This window comes from Protopterus annectens, chromosome 5.part1 (assembly GCF_019279795.1).
Source record: "Protopterus annectens isolate FY-2018-M chromosome 5.part1, PAN1.0, whole genome shotgun sequence".
Classification (NCBI taxonomy): Eukaryota; Metazoa; Chordata; order Ceratodontiformes; family Protopteridae; genus Protopterus; species Protopterus annectens.
The window spans coordinates 670,197,613-670,219,923 of record NC_056736.1 but is presented as its reverse complement, the minus strand read 5'-3'; the positions used below and the strand labels follow the sequence as shown (position 1 = coordinate 670,219,923).

The 22,311-nt window shown below is 42.9% G+C and overlaps 1 protein-coding gene across 2 annotated transcripts in view; it reads left to right on the top strand.

Moving 5' to 3' along the window:
* RNF17 (ring finger protein 17) overlaps positions 1-22,311 on the top strand; it is a 3,936,714-nt gene that overhangs the window by 2,988,947 nt on the left and 925,456 nt on the right. For both annotated transcript variants that reach the window (XM_044073290.1, XM_044073289.1), the window contains one exon: positions 2,088-2,168. In XM_044073290.1, the coding sequence (XP_043929225.1) occupies positions 2,088-2,168 (81 nt within the window). The remainder of the gene's footprint in view (positions 1-2,087; positions 2,169-22,311) is intronic.

The window sequence follows — 22,311 nt, the reverse complement described above, 5'->3', positions numbered from 1 at the left end:
TTATGTTTTTTTTCCCCTCATCTTTGCAGGGGAAACATCTCACTAATCCTTCCTCCTACCATTTACAAGAGCCCACAAGTGCTATGGCAGACTCAACACTGAGATGGCACATAGGCAGCTTTTCTTTAGAAAAGGAACTCTCCAAACTGATTTCATTCAGACCTGCTTTGGTGGCTTTAGTTCGGTCCAAGATCCCTCAGGAGTTCCATATAGGTTGATTGGGAGTATATGATGTTGGCGTTTGTGAAGGGTCAGCTTTGCTGTGGTAAAAATCTTGGCCCTAACAGTTTTTATCTTTGGCTGAGAAGTTCAATCTACTGCCCTTTCTGCCATTCCACCTTCAGCCCTGATCACAGATCCAGCAGTGACAGAAATGGCACAGACTGTCATGTTGTGTTTTTCTGTGCAATTAGATCGTACTTCTCCTACACTGTTTGCTTTGGCACCAATAACATCGATGCTGCACTCAGTGGTGTCAACCATTACTGAGTTAGGTCTGTGGCAGTCTCCATTGAGTCTTTGGCACCAAGAGGGTTGGTAGAGACAGCCTTGTCTTTCTCAGTTAGTGCATTCAGCATTTGACACTTCAGGAGCTAAGATTCCAGTTTGGCATCTCCCCAGAGTCCTCAGTGCCTACAGTCAGTGCGGACCCTGTTATGTCGGCACAGATTCTTATTTCATCAGCACCAGTGGTTCTGTTCCCGGGCACTTTGGTGGATTCTGTAGTGCAGAAGGGATCTAGTCTTAGCCATTTTATGCCTGTTATGTCAGCAGTAACAATTCCAGTATGAGGTACCACTGAATTTGGGAACTTAGGTCAGCAGTTATCCAGACTCCCACAGGACCAAAGGAGTTCTAGGACTAGACTGATGATATCCAGAGATCACCCTTCCCAAGGAGGTTCAGATGAGGAAATCAATCACAGCCCTCTGAAAGAAGAGAAAATATAAGGGGAAGCACTTGATCTGGACGAGGGGTTGCTTTTCCAAATATCCTTTTTGGGGGAGAATTCCTTGAGTGAAATTCTGGAAATGAGGAGGGCAGAGGGGATCATGGCCCATAGATTCTTCCTCCTGAGGAACAGATTTTACAGGAGACTTATAATTCCTTTCCCCCAACAGTACAGGTGGGGCTGCCCTTCTGGATAAACTTGTAGACATGGTCTGCAGTAAAATGTGGAAGAAATTGGATGTAGTTGAGCCCATTCCAAGGAAGCCCAGCTGAATCCTTCACACCCTCAAAGACGGGCCTTATTGGAGGAAAGGGATCCTTAATTCCTTAGTGACATCTGTGACGACTAAAACGTATGCCCCAGGAGATGACTAAACCAACCCCCCCCCCCCCATAAAGATTCTAGGATGATGGATAGACTAGGGAAGTGAGTACATGCATCCAGTCCATTTGCTGTCCATTGTGCACTGACTTTGAACATGTTTACAAAATTTAGTTTTATTTCTCCCCCAAGCTTTGGGAACATCACTGTGTATTTCAGTCTGAAATATACTGGTCATGTTTGTCTAAAAGAAGTGTTTTTCTTTTCTTCTTTAAAATTTATCTTTGTTGATGCCTGCTTATTCTTCAAACTTATTGTTACTGTGGATTTCTGTTCATTTATATCTCATAGTGAAGGGGCAACCTCCCTTCTTAGGCCTAGATAAACAGTCCGGTTAAAGCTTTGAGTTTACCCACTGTTGGTGATGTTTTTGATAGTGTGCATTGCAGGTATTTTGCAGTTAGCCAGCCTAGTACATCAGCTAGCCTCTACATAGATGTTGCTTTCTTAAATTCTTTTATTTAATAATTTATGTGGTGGTGGTATTTTATAACTTTGCTTAAGATGAAAGTGGTTGTATTTTGTTCATTTTGGCCCAGGTCACAAATGAAAAAGATTCATGAACCATCTCATTTCACCTGGTAAATACACCAGATACATTTTCTAATAATGTCTTTCAGGGCTTAGTCTGAATCTTGATAAAGTAGTGATAAATGAGGCATCCAATGGTCAGAATTATCAGCTAAGCAAGGATAGCATTAAAATGTGATGTAGTTATTGCTGAGTTTTTAATTAATGCTCCTTTTTGTTGCAGCTTGGTGGTTTTTGGCAGAGTGATGCAGTTGAGTTGATTCAAGAACTACTTCCAAAAAGATATGTAGATGTGAAAATCATGGTAAGTTTTAGTAATTTCAGATCAATGTATTGTAATGTGATCTTATTTTGAGCAGACCTCTGCATTACACCTTTACACCCTGATTTGTCTTATGCAGCTTTTCTAAAAAATCTGGAAGGGGTGTCATGGTCAGCCCCTGCAGCCAGTTAAAGGGGTATGCGCACCCCACAGACCTCAGTTCTTTCTAGATACTTGTGTGGTAATGTTATGGTTGTCAGTGTGTATGTACATATCTTCCATAGTGTGACTGAAGTCTTCTGATAAAGTCATGACTGTTGTAGAAGCTTGTATCTCTAGGCCAGAGCCAAAACACATTGTTGACATGTCTCATCATTGGAAGCTGTTTAACCCCATGATTCTGTAATATTGGGTATATATATATATAGAGAGAGAGGGAAGCTTGCAACTCTGTTAGTACCTTGATGTCTGGTGGATATAGAAGTAGCCCAAGACAGAGACCATCATCATGGCCAACCTAAGAAACCCAAGCAGAAAAAGGCTTAGAGGCCCCAGCATATAGTCCATCCTAATAGCTCATCTAGGGAACCAAACAGGAGATGTTAAGAGACCAAATTTAAGTTTTGCACACCCAACTTATCTAGGAAGTCTACTGCAGTGGCAGTGGGTTTTACTCCTTTCTCCAGTTGTCAGCTTCTAGAGAGAGTGCGTGTTAAAATGTTTGCAAATGGAGTGGAAAGGCACTTCCTTTGTTCACATTTTTAGGAGGGAAACCCGTGATTTGAATGCAGCCTTATGGATGTCACCTACACAGATGGAGCAAAAAGCAGGCCTTTGACTCACAGACACGTTTCTGTATCTGGCTGTGGCACTGGCAGATGACTCAACTGCCCCTGTCTCTCCCTGACTCGTAGTAATTAGCTGCTGCTACTGTTGAGGGTTCTATGTTTTCCCATAGCCTACCCCTAACTGTTTTTTTTTTTTTTTTTTGAGACAGGTTTCCATATTGGACTTCGACAACCTGATTAATGTACGATACACTCAGGAGTATTTTGCAGCAACTAATTCTTATTCCCATAGCAGGCCTTAGTTAACCGTAGCAGCAACCTGGGTGCACATCTCACTCTGCCATCCCAGACCTAATTTTGCTCTAACCTGGACTTGAATGTGTTGCACTTTGTTTTTCCTCTTATGGTCCCTCTGTGAGAGTGTATTCTAGTGTTATAGTAGATTCCTGCTATTAAGCAGAATCCGACAAAATGGAAGCTTTTGTCTTAGAAGTTGGTAAGTTTTTGTTTATCTTAAGTCATTTGCATTTCTTCGAAAAGGACCTGAGGAAGAAATCCACTTGTGTCCAGTTTCCTGTCCTCCTCCATGATGAGCTTGAGTACTCACCTGAGGCAGAAACCTTACACCAATGTATGGATTACTTCATCTCCCTATTACTTCTATGTGCATGTTTTTCAGTATGACATTTTTACTTTGTGCAATGTAGCCTTTTTTTTGGCTGCCACTCTCCAATTTTTATGTGCTCATTCAGCATTTTATTTTTCCTCTGTTGAACATTTGGGTGTAAAACTGCAGCAGTTGCCACTCTTCCCCAGGAAGAAATTACCTGGGCATTTGATGAGTCTGGAGTGAAGATCTACCCTTCATCCACCTTTGAGTTTTTCAGACTTTTAATTACATATGAGATACTCCTGTAGAGTTTACTGTTTGAAAAAAAATTACAGAAATACTGTCTTATCTCCCTTATTATTGTGATTGCGTTTTGTTAGAGAAACTCTTGTCCTGTATCCTTAAGGGTAGGGTTCAGTGTAGTTCCTAGAGGCTCTGACGTGTGAAATGCCATGGCAGATTTGACTTTTGGTTACAGATACATGTCTGAAGAAATGCATAAGGGTATTTTGAAAGTTCCATTATATGTAGAAATCATCAGTGGAAGCTGTTCCTAGAAATCTTTGAAGTCTTCACAGGAGATTCATGGCCCTATTTCTAGAAGAAATTGTATAAACCATCTTGCATGCTTAAGCCTGTTTAGCCTTCTGTTGAAGAATTTCCTCTAATGCCAAAGGTAACTGGCTGAGCACCTTCTTAATGCTGTGGACCATCCGGTGCAGTCCACCAAGAGGACATAATGACTTTCCTAAATGCTGCTCAGCCAGATGTTTGTTATTTCAAGGTTCAATATTCAGGACTCTCGTTGACTGTTACAGTTGACATTGAGAGAAGGCAGTGTTTGGTGTCTTCCCATAAGTTTCACTGTTCAGGGCAGATATGTTCCTGGACACTTGATGTCACACATCAGTAAAACAAGCATATTCCTTTTTTCTGCCCAATTTTTAAATATTGCTGCTCTGAGATTTCAGTCTGTATGCTTGCTATCTCTGATAAAAGGCTCTTGTGTTTGTATGTCTTTTTGGATTTCCTTTGGATTGATTTTCAGGGATAAAAGTTTCTGATTTTTTAACCTAATTCCTTATGGATATACAGATTACAAAGAATATATAGCTGGATCAAACAGAACATCAGGAATCAGCAAAGGGAGTATGCTTGGGGGAAGACAATAGCATGAAACTATACATAAGTGGCACAAATAAGCAAAACAGATAACCAGTAATCCCTGATGTTTATATTAACAGTAATTTAATGAAAACAAAGCAACATAAATGCACCAAAGGCTTAGTTGCTCTGAATTACGATCAGAACTCTTCCTGGCATGTCTCCAGTTCAGCACAGCCTGAGAAGCTTTGTCTCACAAAAATAAAATGATATCTCAATCTGAAAACCAAGTGCATATGCTGCTAACAGTCTTAGAAGCTGAAGAAGAATGGAGACTTCCACTTAGAAGTAATAAAACACTCCATCACCACCATTAATGAGAGTCACAATAAAAAGATTCCATAAGGAAGGCACCTCACTGGCCCTCTTCAAGAGAAATCTTGATGAGTGGATGGGAAGTAGAAAATTCACCCCAGGGATCACTCCAGTGGCTCTACTTGACAGATGCACTGGTGCAAGACTTGCTATTTCTCATATGGATTGAATAATAGGGTAGAAGGGAAAGGTTTGCAGTTAACTCCCAATATGATAACACCTGAACCAAGCTATAGAAGTAGGTATGTTTTATTAATCTTCTGTTGAGTAATGAAAGACATACTGAGCATTTTCCATGCAAGTATTCACCATGTTATGCAGGAACATTATGTTGAGACAGGAGAACTTGTGACCCAGGTTCCTTTAACATCCTTTTTATTTTATCCCAGAAAGCATCATTGACCCAACACTTACTAATATATGAATGTGTCTGTGCACTAGGGAAAGGTCCATAACAGCCTAATGCTGCCACAGCTGAATTTTTCAAGGTGCAAGGTAAAGTAAGAAAATCCCTCTCCTAGATAAAAATAAATCTTCACTATACAAGCCCAAGACAATACCACTATAGAAGTTGTCCCACACACTAAATTACTAGGCATTATTGTAGGTTCATAGGTAGGTACTAGTCTATCGGCCCTAGGGCCTATATAAGCCTAGCTAAAAAGGTTCCCTGGCTTTCACACCCAAGAAAATTATTTTCCTGTGCCCCTGTCAAGCAGTGCCACAGAAGTGATCCCCAGGGTGAATTTTCTGTTTCCCATCCAGTCGTCAAGATTTTTCTTAAAGAGGGCCAGTGAGGAGCTCTGCCTGACATGAATGGGTAGCTTGTTCCAGAGTTTGGGAAAAAAATCATGTTTATTGCAGTCCTTTGCCTAACATGTTTACAATTAAAAAAATGACTGCACTCAACAAAACAAATAAAATTCCGCCAATTGTCTAATGAATAAAAGGGGTCTGCTGCCATGGATGTGATCTTTCCCACCACCTCTGTTGCCAGCTTGGTATATATGGGTATCCTGAGGCAATGTATGAACTGCCTCATATTTATAGACAACCAGTTAATTATTAAAGAAATTGATAGGGTGTGTGAGAGATGTATTTGCACAATGACACTGGAGGCAAAGCTCTCACATAAAAGCCACTCCTAATGTCAGTAAGGTTGTCAGTAGTACACACACATGCACTGATCACACACAATTCAAAGCAGTAATATAGACCCATATATCCAGAGGCATTTAAATGTAACCTTGGGTTGGGAGGGTGTCTTAATGGCTAAGGTGTTTGCCTTACAAACACAAGGTGCAGGGTTTGAGTCTCACAAGGGATAATTGGCTAGGCTTAAAATGGCTCGCAAGGGCAGTTAGCTTAGTACTAAACTACGAACTATGAACTAACTAAACCCCAAAAACCTCCTACATGAAGTACACATAAACTCCCTCAGCAACCCTGAATACACTCTTTCAAAACAACACCCACATCAACCCAAACAGCCACATCTCATGGAGCTGCTACTTCTAACCCCATACGGCAAGCCACCGCACAGAATCTAACACTCTAGTTAATGGAGACCACGTTGTGAGATACTCTGATGTCCCTCTCACCAGGCTGAGTAAAGAGAAAGTTACGATCAGTTGCTTATCAGGGGCCAGGATACACCACATTACGAACTTACTCAGGTCATTGGACCAGAGGTATCAGTATGACTCAGTCTTATTATAGATGAAAACCTTAACTTTGACCGACACATAAACAATAACATAAAAAAAACACACCAAAAGCTCGGAATAACTACAGGCACCAACATTTTCTTAGCCTCTCTACTAGATAAACCTTGCAACCACCTTTTTATTACCCTCTCTCCTTTATGGGGCCCCTCTCCTCACGTTCAAAAGTCTACAAAAATCCAAGCTTGATGTGTGTTACAACAGAATAGCTAAATTTGCCACCAAGGCCAAATTCTTGTCCCACCACTGTAACTCACTGAAACAATTAGGCTGGCTGGAACTCCTCCACCATGTCTCATTCACCCAACTAATTACAGCAAACAAAATAATCTACAGACCCACAGACTGTCCTGCTGTCTCAACTGTACTTGCCAAATACCAAGCCAGCAGGCAACTAAGATCTGAAAGTCATTTATTTCTAAAAATAGAAAAGCCCACCTTACCTGCTGGTCAGACTATGGAACTTACTTCCACCTTCTATAAGAAACACAAGCAGCACCACCACCTTCAAACAAATACTGAAAAATCATCTCAATTCTTCCTGGTTATGTACCTGATCTATAACCTAACCTCTTCCTTCTCCTTATATGATCATAAACTCCTATGCTTTTTGCTACTACTGACTGATGATACTTTCTCCATATTTATTTTTTTCTGTCACTTGCTGATACTCGTACAATAATGCTGATTAATATATCTCTGTTTATACGTCTCTGATTGAATTCATCTGGCAGCCACCTAAATTCTTGCTTTTATGTATATATTCTGTATGTTGTTATTAACTGCGGTGGTGGTGCTGCGGTAGCGTTGTTGCCTCACAGTTACACGTTGTCCTGTTAGTTTCTCAGCTAGCGCGTCTTCTATGTGAAGACATGCGTGAATGGGCGTATCTTCGTTGAAGGTTGTGCGTCAGGGCTGGCAACTCGGCACATAAAAATCTACTACCAGTCATTAGCGGACCGGAGTTCCGCTGTGGCGACCCCTAACCGGGAAAAGCTGAAAGGCACAACATTCTGTATGTTGTTGTTTGTCTTTTCAGCTTTTCCTGGTTAGGGGTCGCCACAGCGAAACTCCGGTCCGCTAATGATTGGCAGTCGATTTTTTTATGGTGCCGGTTTGCCAGGCCGACGCCCAACCTTCATCGAAGGCACGCCCATTTATGCATGTCTTTCGGAGGCCACTTGACCACGGGGGAGGACATGCAGACTCCACACAGAAGGCACTTCAGCCTAGAATCGAACAGGAGAACCTCTTGCTGTGAGGCAACAACGCTACCGCTGTACCACCGCAGCTTATATTCTGTATATATTACTGAAATCAAACCAGCTAGATTCCTGCTTTTATGTATAGTCTATATATATTACTGTAATCAAACCAGCTAAATTCCTGCTTTTATGTATATATATATATATATATATATATATATATATATATATATATATATTCTGTATATATTACTGTAATCATTATGTGTAACACTGTTTCTACTTGTGTACCAATTAATATTTAACTTTTTTCTGTATCTATGTTCTTGTCAGTTTTCCTCCCTGCGCCTCCACTGAAAATGGGCTTTTTTAGGCCCACTGGACATTCCCGGTAAACAAATGCAATAAAATAAATAAACCACTCCCTTCCCCCATTTAAAGTGGCACTTTTCATCTTACGTTTAGGTGATAAGAATGAAGAGAGCTGATTGTAAACCATTCTTTCTCAGACACTTTTTTTGCAAAGTCATTTTGATAGATGCTTTATGATCTCACAATTGTTCAGTAATTTTGATGTTACTGTGTGGTCTTCTTGTTCATTTTCATATCCTAACACCAGACTCTTGTTCAAGTCTATGATGCACCCCTGATTCTTCTACTCCTGTGCTTTTTTTCCTGTCTCTCAAGCATTTTCCTTTGGAATATTGGAAAACATTTCATTTGCAAAGTATCTCTATGAGCATTATTGTCTGAAGAATGAGCAGTATAAAGTAAAGTTTTCTCAGTTATTAGTGAGTGTAATGGGGATACTAAAGTAAACAGGTGCCCTTAGTTTTTTTCTTTTTTCATTCTTTCTTTCGCTTTGTTCGGTTATAAGAAATATGTAAAAATAAATAAATAAATAAATAAAACAAAAGAAAGGTCTGGTCAGAAGACCAGGGTACAATAAAACATGATGTGCTTGATCTAGTAACAAGTTTTAAGAGAAAAATAAAAACAAAATAGTCTGGCAAATGAGTGCTTGTTGAAGCAACTCTGTATCTGATTCTTATGTCTCCATGTAGACGATCTGACAGAGTAATAAATGCAGAATGCTAATTTCTTTCAATGGCTAGGTGATAATGTTTTCTGAAAGCATTCAAGTGTTTTCCTAATCTGCAAGAGTAATAAAGATAAGACAAAACCAAACAGCACTTAGTAGAAGCACAGGCTTGTACCGTGTGTGTTTTAGCATGGATAACCTTCCCTTTAGGTTCTCCAAGTTTGTGAGTGTGGCTGTCAGTATGGGACAGTTGTTCCTATTAAGAAGGTAAATCTTCAGTATTTGAAGATGTACATAGTTATGTATGTTAGTAATAAGTTAATAGGTTTTACATGTGCCTTCTGTGTGGAGTCTGCATGTTCCCCCTGCGGTTGGGTGGGCGTTCGAAAGATGTGCATAAATGGGCGTGCCTTCGTTGAAGGTTGAACATCGAGCTGGCAGCTCGACGTTCATGAAAGTCTAGTGCAAATCTTTAGCGGACCAGAGTTCCACTGTGGCGACCCCTAACCGGGAAAAGCCGAAAGACAAACAACAACAACATTGTTTTTTTTTTTTTTTTTTTTTGAGGGCTTTCAATAAAACAAAACATTTTGTAAGATGTGACACAGGCTCAAATAGATATAAGAAACGACTGTATAAAAGATCAACCTGACAAACATTAGTGTATGCATGTAACACAAAAGCTTGAACTAGACACTTAACAAAAACAAACAAAAGCGGTTACACACAAAAGGTGTGGGAATAATAACTTTTTACCATAATGATGCTTTCTATATTACTTTAACTGTAAATGTTTTCACAGATATATATATATACAAAAAGGAAGTACTGAACTATATTAAAAAAGTAGAGTGCAAATAGTTACGCTACAGGAGACACATTTGAAAGGTTTTCAGAATGGTTATTCAATGGAATACCTGGGATAAGGGAAAAGAGGAGTAGGTATATTAATTGCAAGAGAAGCTCCAGTAGTGATAGAAAAGGATAAAAAAGATAATGGTAGAATCTGATTATTTCATTTTCATTCGTTATGCAACTAATGGGTCTTGGATCCGAGGCCATTCTTCTCTAGATTCTAGGATCCAAGACTCAAGCTCCTCCCTTTGCCCATAATGTCCCTGAACACTCCATTTCCTCTGATCTCTTTTGCTGCTGTAGTGATTCGGTTAGTATTGTGTTTTCTCGAGCTCTATCTTCATTTTATTGGGATTGTGAATAAAAAAATCTTCAGAGTTTAAATTTTTTTCTTTCTTAAAAATAACTTTTATTGTGTTCTCTCTTTAACCACTAGGCTAATTTATCCCTTTTACCATCCTTTAGTATTATTTTATTACCATCATTGGTATTTTCCATTTCTTTCCTTTCCCTTCCTTTAGTTTCTTTGTAAGGCATTATTAGTGTTACCATTTTCGGTATAACTTTTCCTTTAGCATATATATTAAAAAAATCCTTTTTGTTATAACTTTATTTTTCTCTTGGTATCTTTGCAGTTGGGCTTAGTTCTCAGCTACAGTCGACAAGCCTACTGGATTTAAAAAGTACACTTCCTCTGGCCACAAGATACCCAAATCTGATGCCTGCAAGAAGTGCTTCTATTGCTTAGGCCCTTTCCCAGCTTGAGACTTTGTTCTATTTGTGCTGGCTTCAATGCCAGAGCCATTAGCAATTATCAAAATAAGGTAGTGATTAAAGGCCTTTTACCTGCTTCTTTACCTTCTTCTGCCATTTCTGCTTTAGGGACTCAAACCCCCCCCCCCCCGAGTTAGAAATCACAGTCTATGGCACTCAAGCAGCATAGTAAATGCTCTTCTGTCAGTTCTTCTAAGTCTGCTCCAGCAACAGCGCTGCCAGCTAAAGTTCCCAAGCACTCGAATCTGAAGTCTGTTACTTTCAAACCTCCTCATTTCTGAAGCCCCTGCTTCACTGCAGAGCCAGTGTCTTCTAGGCTGAGAATCCCCTTTTAACAGTTTTAACAGGTGACTCCAAGAAAGTCTTCTTGATCTCCTTCCACTTCCTGTTCAATAAGGTCTCCCAAAGTCTTTCTGAAGCAGAAGTGGATAGGATGAGGAGAAAATTTTGCAAAACACAAATCCGGATGGGGGAATTAGCGGCTCTGGCTCCCATTGGATCCGTGAGTCTTAAACCTCCTTCCCATACAGTCATCACTCCTCCTCCAATCTGACCCTCTGTTTCAAAGCCCTTGGATCCGAGATCCTCAAGAGTTGAATCATCGGATCCAAAGATGCTTTTATCATTGACTCCTACTACTTCCCTAATCCATTCTGCTCCAGCTACCCTTGAGCAAGGACGTAACTTGGAGCTATGTCATCAAATCTGAGGGAATGATTTTGACTCCAAAGGTTTCGGAGTTGACGGGGCCTCTGCTCTGGACAGCTTGGCTCTGACTCTTCCCTCAGAGTGGAGGATTGGGAATGCAGCTAGTTTGTTTGATCCAAGAGTCTCTGCTGTGGTCAGATTGCCCTTGGCTTCTCCCGGTCCCTGTGCCTTCAAGGTGGTATAGAGGGTATTCTCTCACTCGAGAGAGGTCTGGACTCTTACTTCAGATCTTTTTTCCTCCTCCCTCTTCAATCCTATGCCACAGGAACAGCCAGCTCGTAAGCGCTCCCAGTCATTTTCAGTTAGGGAACTCCCCACCTCTTCCAGTATTTCTCCGGAGCACCCCACTGAAGAGGTCCCCCAAAAGATGTGCAAAACAAGGCACTTAGATCCCTTCAGGAGACTTTGACAGAAAACACTGATTTTGGTGAAGGGAAAGGGTCCCCAGATCTCCACCGGAAGGTGTCTTCAGAAACATTTTAGAGATCTTACATCAAAGAGGTGGTCGGTCTTCCCAAACCCTTTCCCAAGAAGAGTCAGTGTTCCTAGAAACCTTCAGGTCTAGCCCATCTACATCTTGGATTTCAGTGGGCCTTTGCAACATCCTATAAAAATATCTTGAGTTTGCAGGGACTCCCTTCTATGGTAGGTTCAGTCCAACGAGATTTGTCTAGAATGTCACTGTGACGACCGTGCCCTAGCCCAGCAATTAAGGAGTCTCAATTCTCACCACTAACACCAGGAAGAGGTCATCTCCGAGAAGCGAGGAAAGGATAACTAACACACACAGTAAAGTGCAGTTTCCCTTAAGTGCACACAGAGATCACAGTCAGTCTGGGGCTGGTTGCTCCCTTGCTCACCACGTCCCCAATAAGACTCCCCACTAGCACAGCTATAGGGTCCAGGTCTCAGCCTAGCTGGGCAAGCTAAAACCTCCAGTGCCCTCTCTGCCCAACCAGTGCTTCGTGTTCCTGCCAAGTAGCTGGCATACCACACACACACACACACACGAGATAAGTATTTATACAACTTCACAGACACTCCTGGGAAAGGCTGACACAGATTCTCCAGCTGTGCCCCTTTACCCAGACCATACGGTAGTAATCCCTGCCACCACCCAGCTAATATTAGCTACTAAAAGGCCCTTAAAAGGGTGTCCAATTATTACTGTGCAATATTATAATCCAATAATAGTATGACTAACAGTCAATGCTTACTTTAGAGTGGCCTATTACAATAACCTCTATAAATATGCAATGTACTCTAGAGCTTATCTCTACACAAACCAGCCACAGGTAGAAGGTTTTAAAAATATTTAATAATAAATAATTAAAACACAAGACAAAACTATTACACCAGAGAGATATCTAAGAATTCAGAAATCACACAGAAACTTAAAATAATACAGTAGGACAGGTCTGATTTCAAAGAAAAATACCCAATTAATCTTTACTAACTTTAACTATTCCTACAAGAAATCACAGTGCTAGAAACTTACATGTAAGCATAAGGAGTACTGAGTTAGATGTCCAAAGTCAAAATGCTTCCAGTCTCTTGTGAGAAATAGTATTTAAACATTACTAACAAATATTTCTCTAAGGACCTCCCAAATTACACCATTTTACATCAAGCAAACTGCATTATTTAGCAGTCTCAGCTGCTCAGAAACTTACAATAGAAGACATTTCACATGTATATTGTAACAGATACTAGAGCAATAAAGCACATTCCACATCTAAATTCTGGTCATAAACTTTAGCCTTAAAACAATGGGCATGAAACCTTCATCCAGACGCACTAGAGCCGAATTCTAACATGAAAGGGTCACAACATGCTTCACTGGACCAGTAGAGTGCAATGTTGTCACATATTTTGCAGTTCCACATTTCACAGTGTTCTTTTACATTCAAGAAAACATGCCTCTATTTTACATTTATTTACAAATGCCAGAATTATATATCAAATTCTATTTGACTAGGCTGGCAGCCTTTGCCCATCTCTTCCCAGTCGTCACCCCCCCCCCCCCCCGGGAACTCAAGCAAGTTTTTCAAGTGCCCCTTGAGAAACATCGCTTGAGTGTCTGGTCTATCTTGGGTGTACCTCACCCCATTCCCTGTCTTGAGAGCCCATGTGTATTGGCATTGCTACTCCCACCGCGGTGCTGCACTGACATATATGCTTGCAACTTGGCATTTTGCTGACTGGCTCTGTTCAACCATATTAGAGGGTTGTGATCTGTCATCACAGTGAATTTTCTTCCGTACAGATAAGGCTGAGGTTTTTGTAGTGCCCACACTATGGCTAGTCATTCCTTTTCTACCACTGCATAGCATTCCTCCCTGGATTGGAGCCTACTACTAAGATAAACCACTGGGTGCTCTTCTCCCTCAGAAGAAATCCAAGTACAGCCCCCACCCCATAGTTTGAAGCATCCACCTGCACTGGGGAGGCCTAGGGACTGTTGGAATCTGACTCTCTCAGGCACCCTATAAGGGGCCTGCCTGATAGGCCTTTGGGGTCCTGTGTCCACCTGGTGTTGCACCAGGTGGGTGCTCCCTGGTTTCCCAGTGAACATGCCACCAAACTCCTGCAACACTGCTCGGATTTCTCGATCCTGGGTAGAAGATAGCTGCTGGGACATTGCTACCCCTTTCACCGAGGTGTCAGCCCGAGCCTTACTGAGGAGATTAGTCACAAGATCTCTCTCAGACTCCTCCTGCAATCCACTGCAAATGCTCAGCACAAGGGTCTCCCCATCATGGTAAGGTTTCATGTTAACATGGTACAATTTGTGCCCCTGCCTTCTGCCTAGCTGTTCCACCATATAGTTAACATCACTTACCTTTCTTAGCACTTTGAAGGGTCCCTCCCAAGCTGCTTGCAACTTGCGTCTGACAGGAATGAGAACCATCACTTGCTGCACTATAACCTACTCTCTATCTCGAGCATTCCTGTCATACCACACCTTTTCCTTTTGTTGGGCTTCTGCCAGGTTCTCCTGGGCCAGGCCCATGAGTTCCCTGTGCCTTGTTTTGAGGTTCAGGACATATGTCACAACAGACTCCTTGTGAGACTCACACTCACCTTCCCACTCATCTCGAATTAAATCTAGAGGTCCCCCTCACCCTATGCCCATACAGCAACTCAAAGGGTGAAAAACCTGTTGATTCCTGGGGAACCTATCTGTAAGCAAACAGATGGGGCAAATATTTGTCTCACTCCCTCTTAAACGATCTGCAAATGCCCGTAGCATGGACTTGATTGTAGAGTTTAACCTCTCAACAAGACCAATAGTCTGGGGATGGTAGGGGGTGGTCTTCATGTGCTTCACCCCACAGGACTTACACAGACAAGCTAGTAGGTCTGACATAAAATTGGCACCTCTGTCAGACAGTATTTCCTTTGGGAAACCTACTCTGCTAAAAATCTCTAGCAAAGCATTTGCCTCCTTCTCTACCTCAGTGGAGGACAAAGCCACTGCCTCAGGGTATCGTGTAGCATAATCTACAATCATTAGGATATACTTTTTCCCTGTGGAACTTGGGGTACTCAGAGGACCCACAATATCGATAGCTACCCTCTGAAATGGCTCCTCCATCACAGGCAAAGGCGTCAAAGGAGCTCTCACCTTGTCTCCTGCCTTGCCTACCTTTTGGCACTGCTTACAGGGCCTGCAGTACCCTGTTACATCTCTGGAAATTCCGGGCCGATAGAAGTTTTGCATAATACGCCTCTTTGTATGTTTTATGACCTTCAAAGGGAATATCATGGGCTATGGCTTGAAGCACCAGACAGTAAGCTCTAGGCACTACCAACTGCTGTACTCTCTCATCCTTCTAGCCCTCCCTCGGGGGTCCACTTTCTGTACAGTAACCCTTTGTTCCAGTATACAGATTCCTCCTTCCCTTGAGAATCAGGTGCCTCCGTAGCTGCCTGCCTCAGGCCTTGCAGTGTAGGGTCTGAGAGCTGAGCCTGTCTCTAGTCTCTCCTTGTAACCCTTCCCAGCTCCCCTTCCACAGGAAGTCTGGCATCCTCTGACAGTGGTGCCTCACTGTCAGCCTGGGTACTTCTACTCACTTCTACCTTTGCAGTTACCCTGTCCAAGGGAATATCAGTACACACAAGCAGCTGTGGCTCACATTGTCTCACTGCTACAGCGTAGCTTACTCCCTGAAGTAACCACCTCAGCAGTCCTGGCTGCAAGTATGCAGTCTTGCTGGGTCTCCCCCAGGCTACCAGACTCACATGCATGTCTCCTAGCCTCACTGCATGTAACTGCATAAGTGCACAGTACGGCCTCATCCAAATCCTTCCCTCTCAGGACATCTGCAGGATGGTAGTTCCATACCCTTGTTGTCTCAAGACAACCTACTGTTGGCATTTTGTATTTCCCACTTACTGGCTTCCTCACCTTTGGTTCCCCACCTTGACTCCGTGGACATCTGTATGCCACATGGCCCCACTGGTTGCATTCAAAACAGTTACCTAGCTTCTTGGACATGTACCTGGACTAGTTGGTTCCCCTGCTACTGGCGGATTCTGTTGGGGCAGTTTGTGCTGCCCACCATGGGTTCCTTTAGTCCCATGAGCAGTACTGGAGGTCCCTTTCCTGTGCAGGGCTGCCCTGCTTGCTAGGTATAGGTCTTCCTTCTTTCCCAACTCCTCTGATGTAGCACACTGTCTATCAGCTAACCAGATCCTCATGTCCTCAGCCAAAGTGCTAAGGGCTTGTTCCCTTACCAAAAATTCTGCCAGCCCTTCAGAAGTGGTGACCTGACATCCACTCACCCAGCTATGAAAATAAGTGCTCAGTTCAGCAACATATTCACATGTATTTTCATCTGCCTTGCATCTGTGCTCACGAAACGTTTTCCTGTACATTTCAGGTGTTAGCTTAAAGCATTCCAGCAAGTGTCTTTTTACAGCAGTATAATCAAAACAGTCATGGTCATGCATTTTTGTTAAAGAAGTTACAGCTTTACCATAGTGTAAGGGGGTCAGGAACCATACCCAGAGCGTTTGGTCAACTTCATACTGTTGACATACCCGCTCAAACATATGAATGAAGCTATCAAAATTATCCCCCTCTTTAAACTGTGGAAGAAATTTACTGACCTTTTGTGCTTCTGGGATCCGGTTACTCCCTTCCCCATTACCTCCATGACTCTGGCGAAGAGTCAGCATTTCCATCTTACGCCTCCTCTGCCGTTCATTTTCCTCAGCTTGTAGACTCCTCATTTTCTCGGCTGCTTTTAGTTCCATGTTCCTGGCCTCCAACTCAAGTCTCTTTAGCTCCAGCTGGATTTGTAAGTCCACTGCAGAAAGGCTGAGCTGTCCATTCTCTGAGGATATTGTAGCTCCACTGTCAGTCTGATTATCCTCCAGGCTGCTGTTTTCTGATGCAGCTGTAACCAAGGCTGCAGTCAGGTCTGCTTTAGTCAGGTTTCCATGCACCAGTCCCCTAGCCTGGCACATCTCCGCCAGCTGGCTCCTTGTCAGCTTTCCATACCCTTCTGCTGACATGCTGCCTGCTCACCCTGACTAACACTAAGCTAACAGAAGAAATAAAACAGTTGTGATCTGAACTCTGAGTATACACTGTGTGGCTGTTTTAGAGTACAAAACACTTTTAGAGATCACTGTACATAAGTTACAGGAATTCGCTGTACCCACACCACTACAAGCCAATTAGTATGTGAAGTAGATCCCACCACTGCCACAACTTGTGATGACTGTGCTCTGGTCCAGCAATCAAGGAGCCTCAATCCTCACCACTAACACCAGGGAGGTCCTTTCCGAAAAGAGAAGAAAGTATAACTGATACACACAGTTAAGTACAATTTCCCTTAAGTGCACACAGAGCTCACAGTCAGTCTGGAGCTGGTTTCTCCCCTGCTCACCAGGTCCCCAGTAAGATGCCCCACAGCTATAGGGTCCAGGTCTCAGTCTAGCTGGGCAAGCTAAAACCTCCAGTACCCTCTCTGTCCAACCAGTACTTTGTGTCCCTTTCAAGTAGCTGACACCACACACACACTTTGAGATAAGTATTTATACAATTTCACAGACACTTCTGGGAAAGGCTGACACAGATTCTCCAGCTGTCCCCCTTTACCCAGACCATACTATAGTTATCCCTGCCACCACCCAGCTAATAATATCAGCTACTAAAAGCCCTTATAAGGGTGCCCAATTATTACTGTGCAATATTATAATCCAATGGTAGTATGACTAACAGTCAAGGCTTACTTTAGAGTGGCATATTACAATAACCTTTATAAATATGCAATGTACTCTAGAATTTGTCTCTACACAAACAGCCGCAGGTAGAAGGTTTTAAAAATATTTAATAATAAATAATTAAAACACAAGACAAAACTACTACACCACAGATATATCCTAAGAGTTCAGAAATCACACAAACTTAAAATAATACAGTAGGACAGGTCTGATTTCAAAGAAAAATACCCAATTAATCGTTGCTAGCTTTAACTATTCCTACAAGAAATCACAGTGCTAGAAACTTGCATATGAACGTAAGGCAGAGTCCTGAGTTAGATGTCCAAAGTCAAAATGCTTCCAGTCTCTTGTGAGAAATAGTATTTAAACATTACTAACAAACATGTCTCTAAGGCCCTCCCAAATTACTTCATTTTGACACTTAGGTTTTCCTAGGCAAACAAACTGCATTATTTAGCAGTCTAACACCTGCTCATAAACTTATAACAATAGAAGACATTTCACATATATATTCTAACAGAAACTAGAGCAATAAAGCACATTCCACATCTAACTTTTGGTCATAAACTTTAGCTTTAAAACAGTGGGCATGAAACCTTCATCCAGACACACTGGAGCCACATTCTAACATGAAATGGTCACAACATGCTTCACTGGACCAGTAGAGTGCAATGTTGTCATATTTTGCAGTTCCACATTTCACAGTGTTCTTTTACATTCAAGAAAACATGCCTGTATTTTACATTTATTTACAAATGCCAGAATTATATATCAAATTCTATTTGACTAGGCTGGCAGCCTTCGCCCATCTCTCCCCAATTGTCACAACCCCTTTGTTCTTCCTCAGCCAAACACCATGTTGACCATGGACACCTCCCAATTGGGATGGGGAGCATTGATTGGGATGGACTGTTTAAGGCATGTGGTCCCCAGAAGGGATCAGTTTGCATATAAATGTCTTGGAGATGAGTGCAGTCCTTCTAACGTTGGAAGCCTTTCAGAACTCTCTTTCTCTAGGGACAGTTGCTGTACAGTCGGACAATATGTCAGTAGTTTGTTACATCAACAAACAATGGGGAAGCAGATCTTGTACCCTTTGCCAAGAAGCGGTGAGAGTTTAGCAGTCTATTCCATCTGCTTTATTGTAGTGTTGTACATACCAGGAAATCCATTGTTCTTGCACACAAGCTCAGCAGAAGTATTCTGATACCTCATGAGTGTTCTGTCAGTCAATCAGTATCAAACATGATCACCCACAAATGAGGTGAACCTATTCACCTTTTCCCGCAACAACAACTGCAGTAGTTTCATTTCACTAATTCCTGCACAGGGACAGTCACTGAGAGATGCTGTAGTCCATGTTTAGCCCTGATGTCTTCTTTATGCTTATCCTTCCCTGCCTCTAATTCCCAAATTCCTTCAAAAAGCACTCTGGTAGAAGAGGAAGGTAATCTTCATTGCCCCCTTTTGACCTCATCATATTTTGTTCCCCTTCCTATGGGCTCATCTAATTTGTCCTCCTTGGACATTGGACCCCAGTCCAGATCTCCTTTCACATCCATCGGGGAAGACTCATCTGAACATAGCAGATCTCAGATTGACCGCATGGTTTCTCCAATTCCAGTGATGGCTAGATATCCCAGGAGTTCCTTTCCTGTACACCAGATTTTGTTATCTCAGAAGCCCTCTACAACAAAGATTTATAAAACTAAATGGAAAATGTTCCTTTTGTAGGCTCAGCAGAGAGAGATGGGTCCTTTCATCGCTCCAGTCACTGCTGTTTTAGATTTTCTTGCCTCTGTTTTTCAAGGTGGTACAAGTTTCTCCATCATCGAAGTTCAGCTGGCACCCATCTTCAACTTCCACATGGGAGATAATGCCTTCCCTTTAGCTTCATCCAAATTATGCAAGGCATTTCTTAAATGCACCTTTTTATTTAGACCACCAATAAAGGATCTTACTGTTGCATTACAAAGTTTAGTAAAAAAATCACCTTTTGAGCCCTCAGCTAAAGCAGATCTCAAATTTCTTTCTTGGAAAAAACATCTTTCTTGTAGCTATGACTTCTGCAAGGTGAGTCTCTGAACTTCAAGCACTCTCTTCAAAACCAGCTTATTTGATTTTCCATAAAGACTAGAGTTATCTTACACACTAATCCTTCCTTTTTACCCAGAGTTGAGTCTCTGAACTTCAGGCACTCTCTTCAAAACCAGCTTATTTGATTTTCCATAAAGACTAGAGTTAACTTACACACTAATCCTTCCTTTTTACCCAGAGTTGCCTCAGAAACAAACATCAATCAAGTCATCAACGTGCCAGTTTTCCTTCCTAAATTTGACACTGAAGCAGAATACATGCTTCACCTTTTAGATTTACATAGGACTACATAACATACAAAGTTTCCTATCTTGCCTACATTCTTACCCGTGGGTTCGGCTCCAACTTGGCTGATTTTACTAGCTCGAAGTCGCTCATTGGCTGGGCTAAGCAGGTACCCCATGGTGCACTGCTCCATATCCCCAGATCTCGTTTGCCGCTCATGTCGCTCGGACGTAGTCTCGCTTGGCTGTGGCTAAGTACCCTCTTTTTTCTTGTCTTAAGAAAAGTTTTGATTCCTATCAAAAGCTATTTTCATAGCTAATTGTCTGTTTGTCTACGTTGTCAAGAATTGTGATTGTGTGATTGTTATGTGGTATCCCACTGACTTTTTACTTGGGCTAGGCCCGTTTCAGTTAGAGAGCCTAGTTCTCCTCTGTTTTGCCTTCTGGGTGAGTACAGTCTAGACCATTTAAGTTAGAGGTTTGGGCTTCCCTTTCCTTGTGGTTTTTCATTCCCTTGTTCAGAGTTTGTACTTGATCTTTCATGTGTGTTTAATCATTTTTTTAGTGTTGGTTACTATTTAGCGTCATTCCCACTTTTATAGAGTGAACGCCTGTGCTTGTTTTCAGACTTGGTTTTGTGTTGTGGGCATAGTAGTTAAGATGTCTAAGGATACCAAGGAGCACAAACCTTCGGGTTTTAAAAAGTGCTCTAAATGTGGGTACAAAATGTCCATTACCGATGGGCATTCCATTTGTGTCTATTGCTTGGGAGCCATCCATCTGCAGGAATCCTGCAGTTTTTGTCATGCATTCAGCCCTAGAGTTCTCCAAGAGAGTAAGAATAAGCTCATTTTAAAGGGACTATTGAAACCCTCTTTTGAAGAGGCTATGGATTCGTCTTCCAGTGGAAAGTCAAAATCTGGCAAGTCAGAGAAGAGATCTCCAGCTCCGTCAGCTTCATCGGAGCCCCCGGAGAAAATCTCAAAAACTGCATCAACCTCCTCGGCTCCACTGTCCTTGGGGCCACAGGAAAGGTCGGTATTGACGGAACCGGCATCAGCTCCGATTGTATTGGAAACTCCTAGGAGCCGATCGCCCAGTCTCAGATCAGCTTCTCCTGAGAGGAGATTTAATTCTCCATCCCTGTCTTCCAAATCCTCCAGGACCCTTTCGGATGTGGATGTTGATAGGGTGGTTCAAAGGCTCCTCCAGTCACCGGTTTTGGCAAAATTGTTTTCGGCTCACGCCCAGTCGGCTCCAGAGCCTGTCCCGACTCTGTCTTTGATTATTCCTCCTCCGAGTGCATCTCGCTCTTCGGAGCCGGAGTGTTCTGTGCCATGTGATGTTTCTAGGCTGGCTCCGATGCCTCATTTGGCTCCATCGGTACCGGCATCGGCTCTGACCCTGTCGGCTCCGTCCTCAGAGTTCGGGACTCGGGATTCTTCAGTCGGGCCCGAGGGGGACATCTCGGGGCTTATTTCCGTCCCGAGCCTCCCTCTTGGTGCATCGACTTGGGGAAATCCGACCCCCGTCATGGCCTTGGAGACTGGTCGCTCCTCTGATTCGGGGGGGCCGGCCTTCGAGGATATGCGGACCGCGATGGCCAGATCATCAGCTACATCAGGCGAGTCGGTCACTGTGTCCCCCACCTCTCTGGTGAGAGCTTCTGATCACCACCCATCCATGGACAGCAGAGCACCAGGGCCTAGGGATACCACCACGAGTGGTCCCCAAATTTCTGTGGGTCCCGCAGAGTTCATGCCTGAGGAGCCCCCCAGAAAGAAAATGTGCAAGAGGAAGCACATAGACTCCCAGGATGAGTCACTCACCTCTGATACTGACCTCGAGGAATCGGAGGTGTCCCACAAGTCATCCTCTGATGATGTTTCCTTCTCAGATATTTTGGAGATACTGAAACAAAGAGGGGACTGGCCTTCCAAAGCCCCTTCTGAGGAGGAGTCAGTATTCCTTAAGGCATTTGGTGCTCAGCCCTCCGCCTCCTGGGTGTCTCCACCCTTCGACGAACTCCTGGACCTGATTTGTCGAAGGGTGTGGGAGAACCCTGATTCTGTGGAACCTGTGCCCAGGCATCCCAACAAGTTTCTTTTTGCCCCCCAGGGCAAAGAGTTTATGTCTAAAGGAGTCCCTGTACATGCCATGGTGGTGGCGGCAGCCTCTCAGAAGGAAGTAGCAGAGTCTTCTTCATCCGTCCATCCTCCTAACAAGGAGTCTAGGACCATGGATCGGTATGGGAAGCTTACCCTCTCGTCAGCAACCTTTATGTTACGGTCGCTGAATTACCTGTCTCACTTCACTCTGCTCCAGAGAGATCTCCTCAGAGAGTTAGGAGATACTCTTGCGGGTAACATTCCTGAGGCGGTGGCCCAGACGGTTAACGCCCAGGTCTCTACCCTCAACTCCATTGTTAACTCATCCATGCGG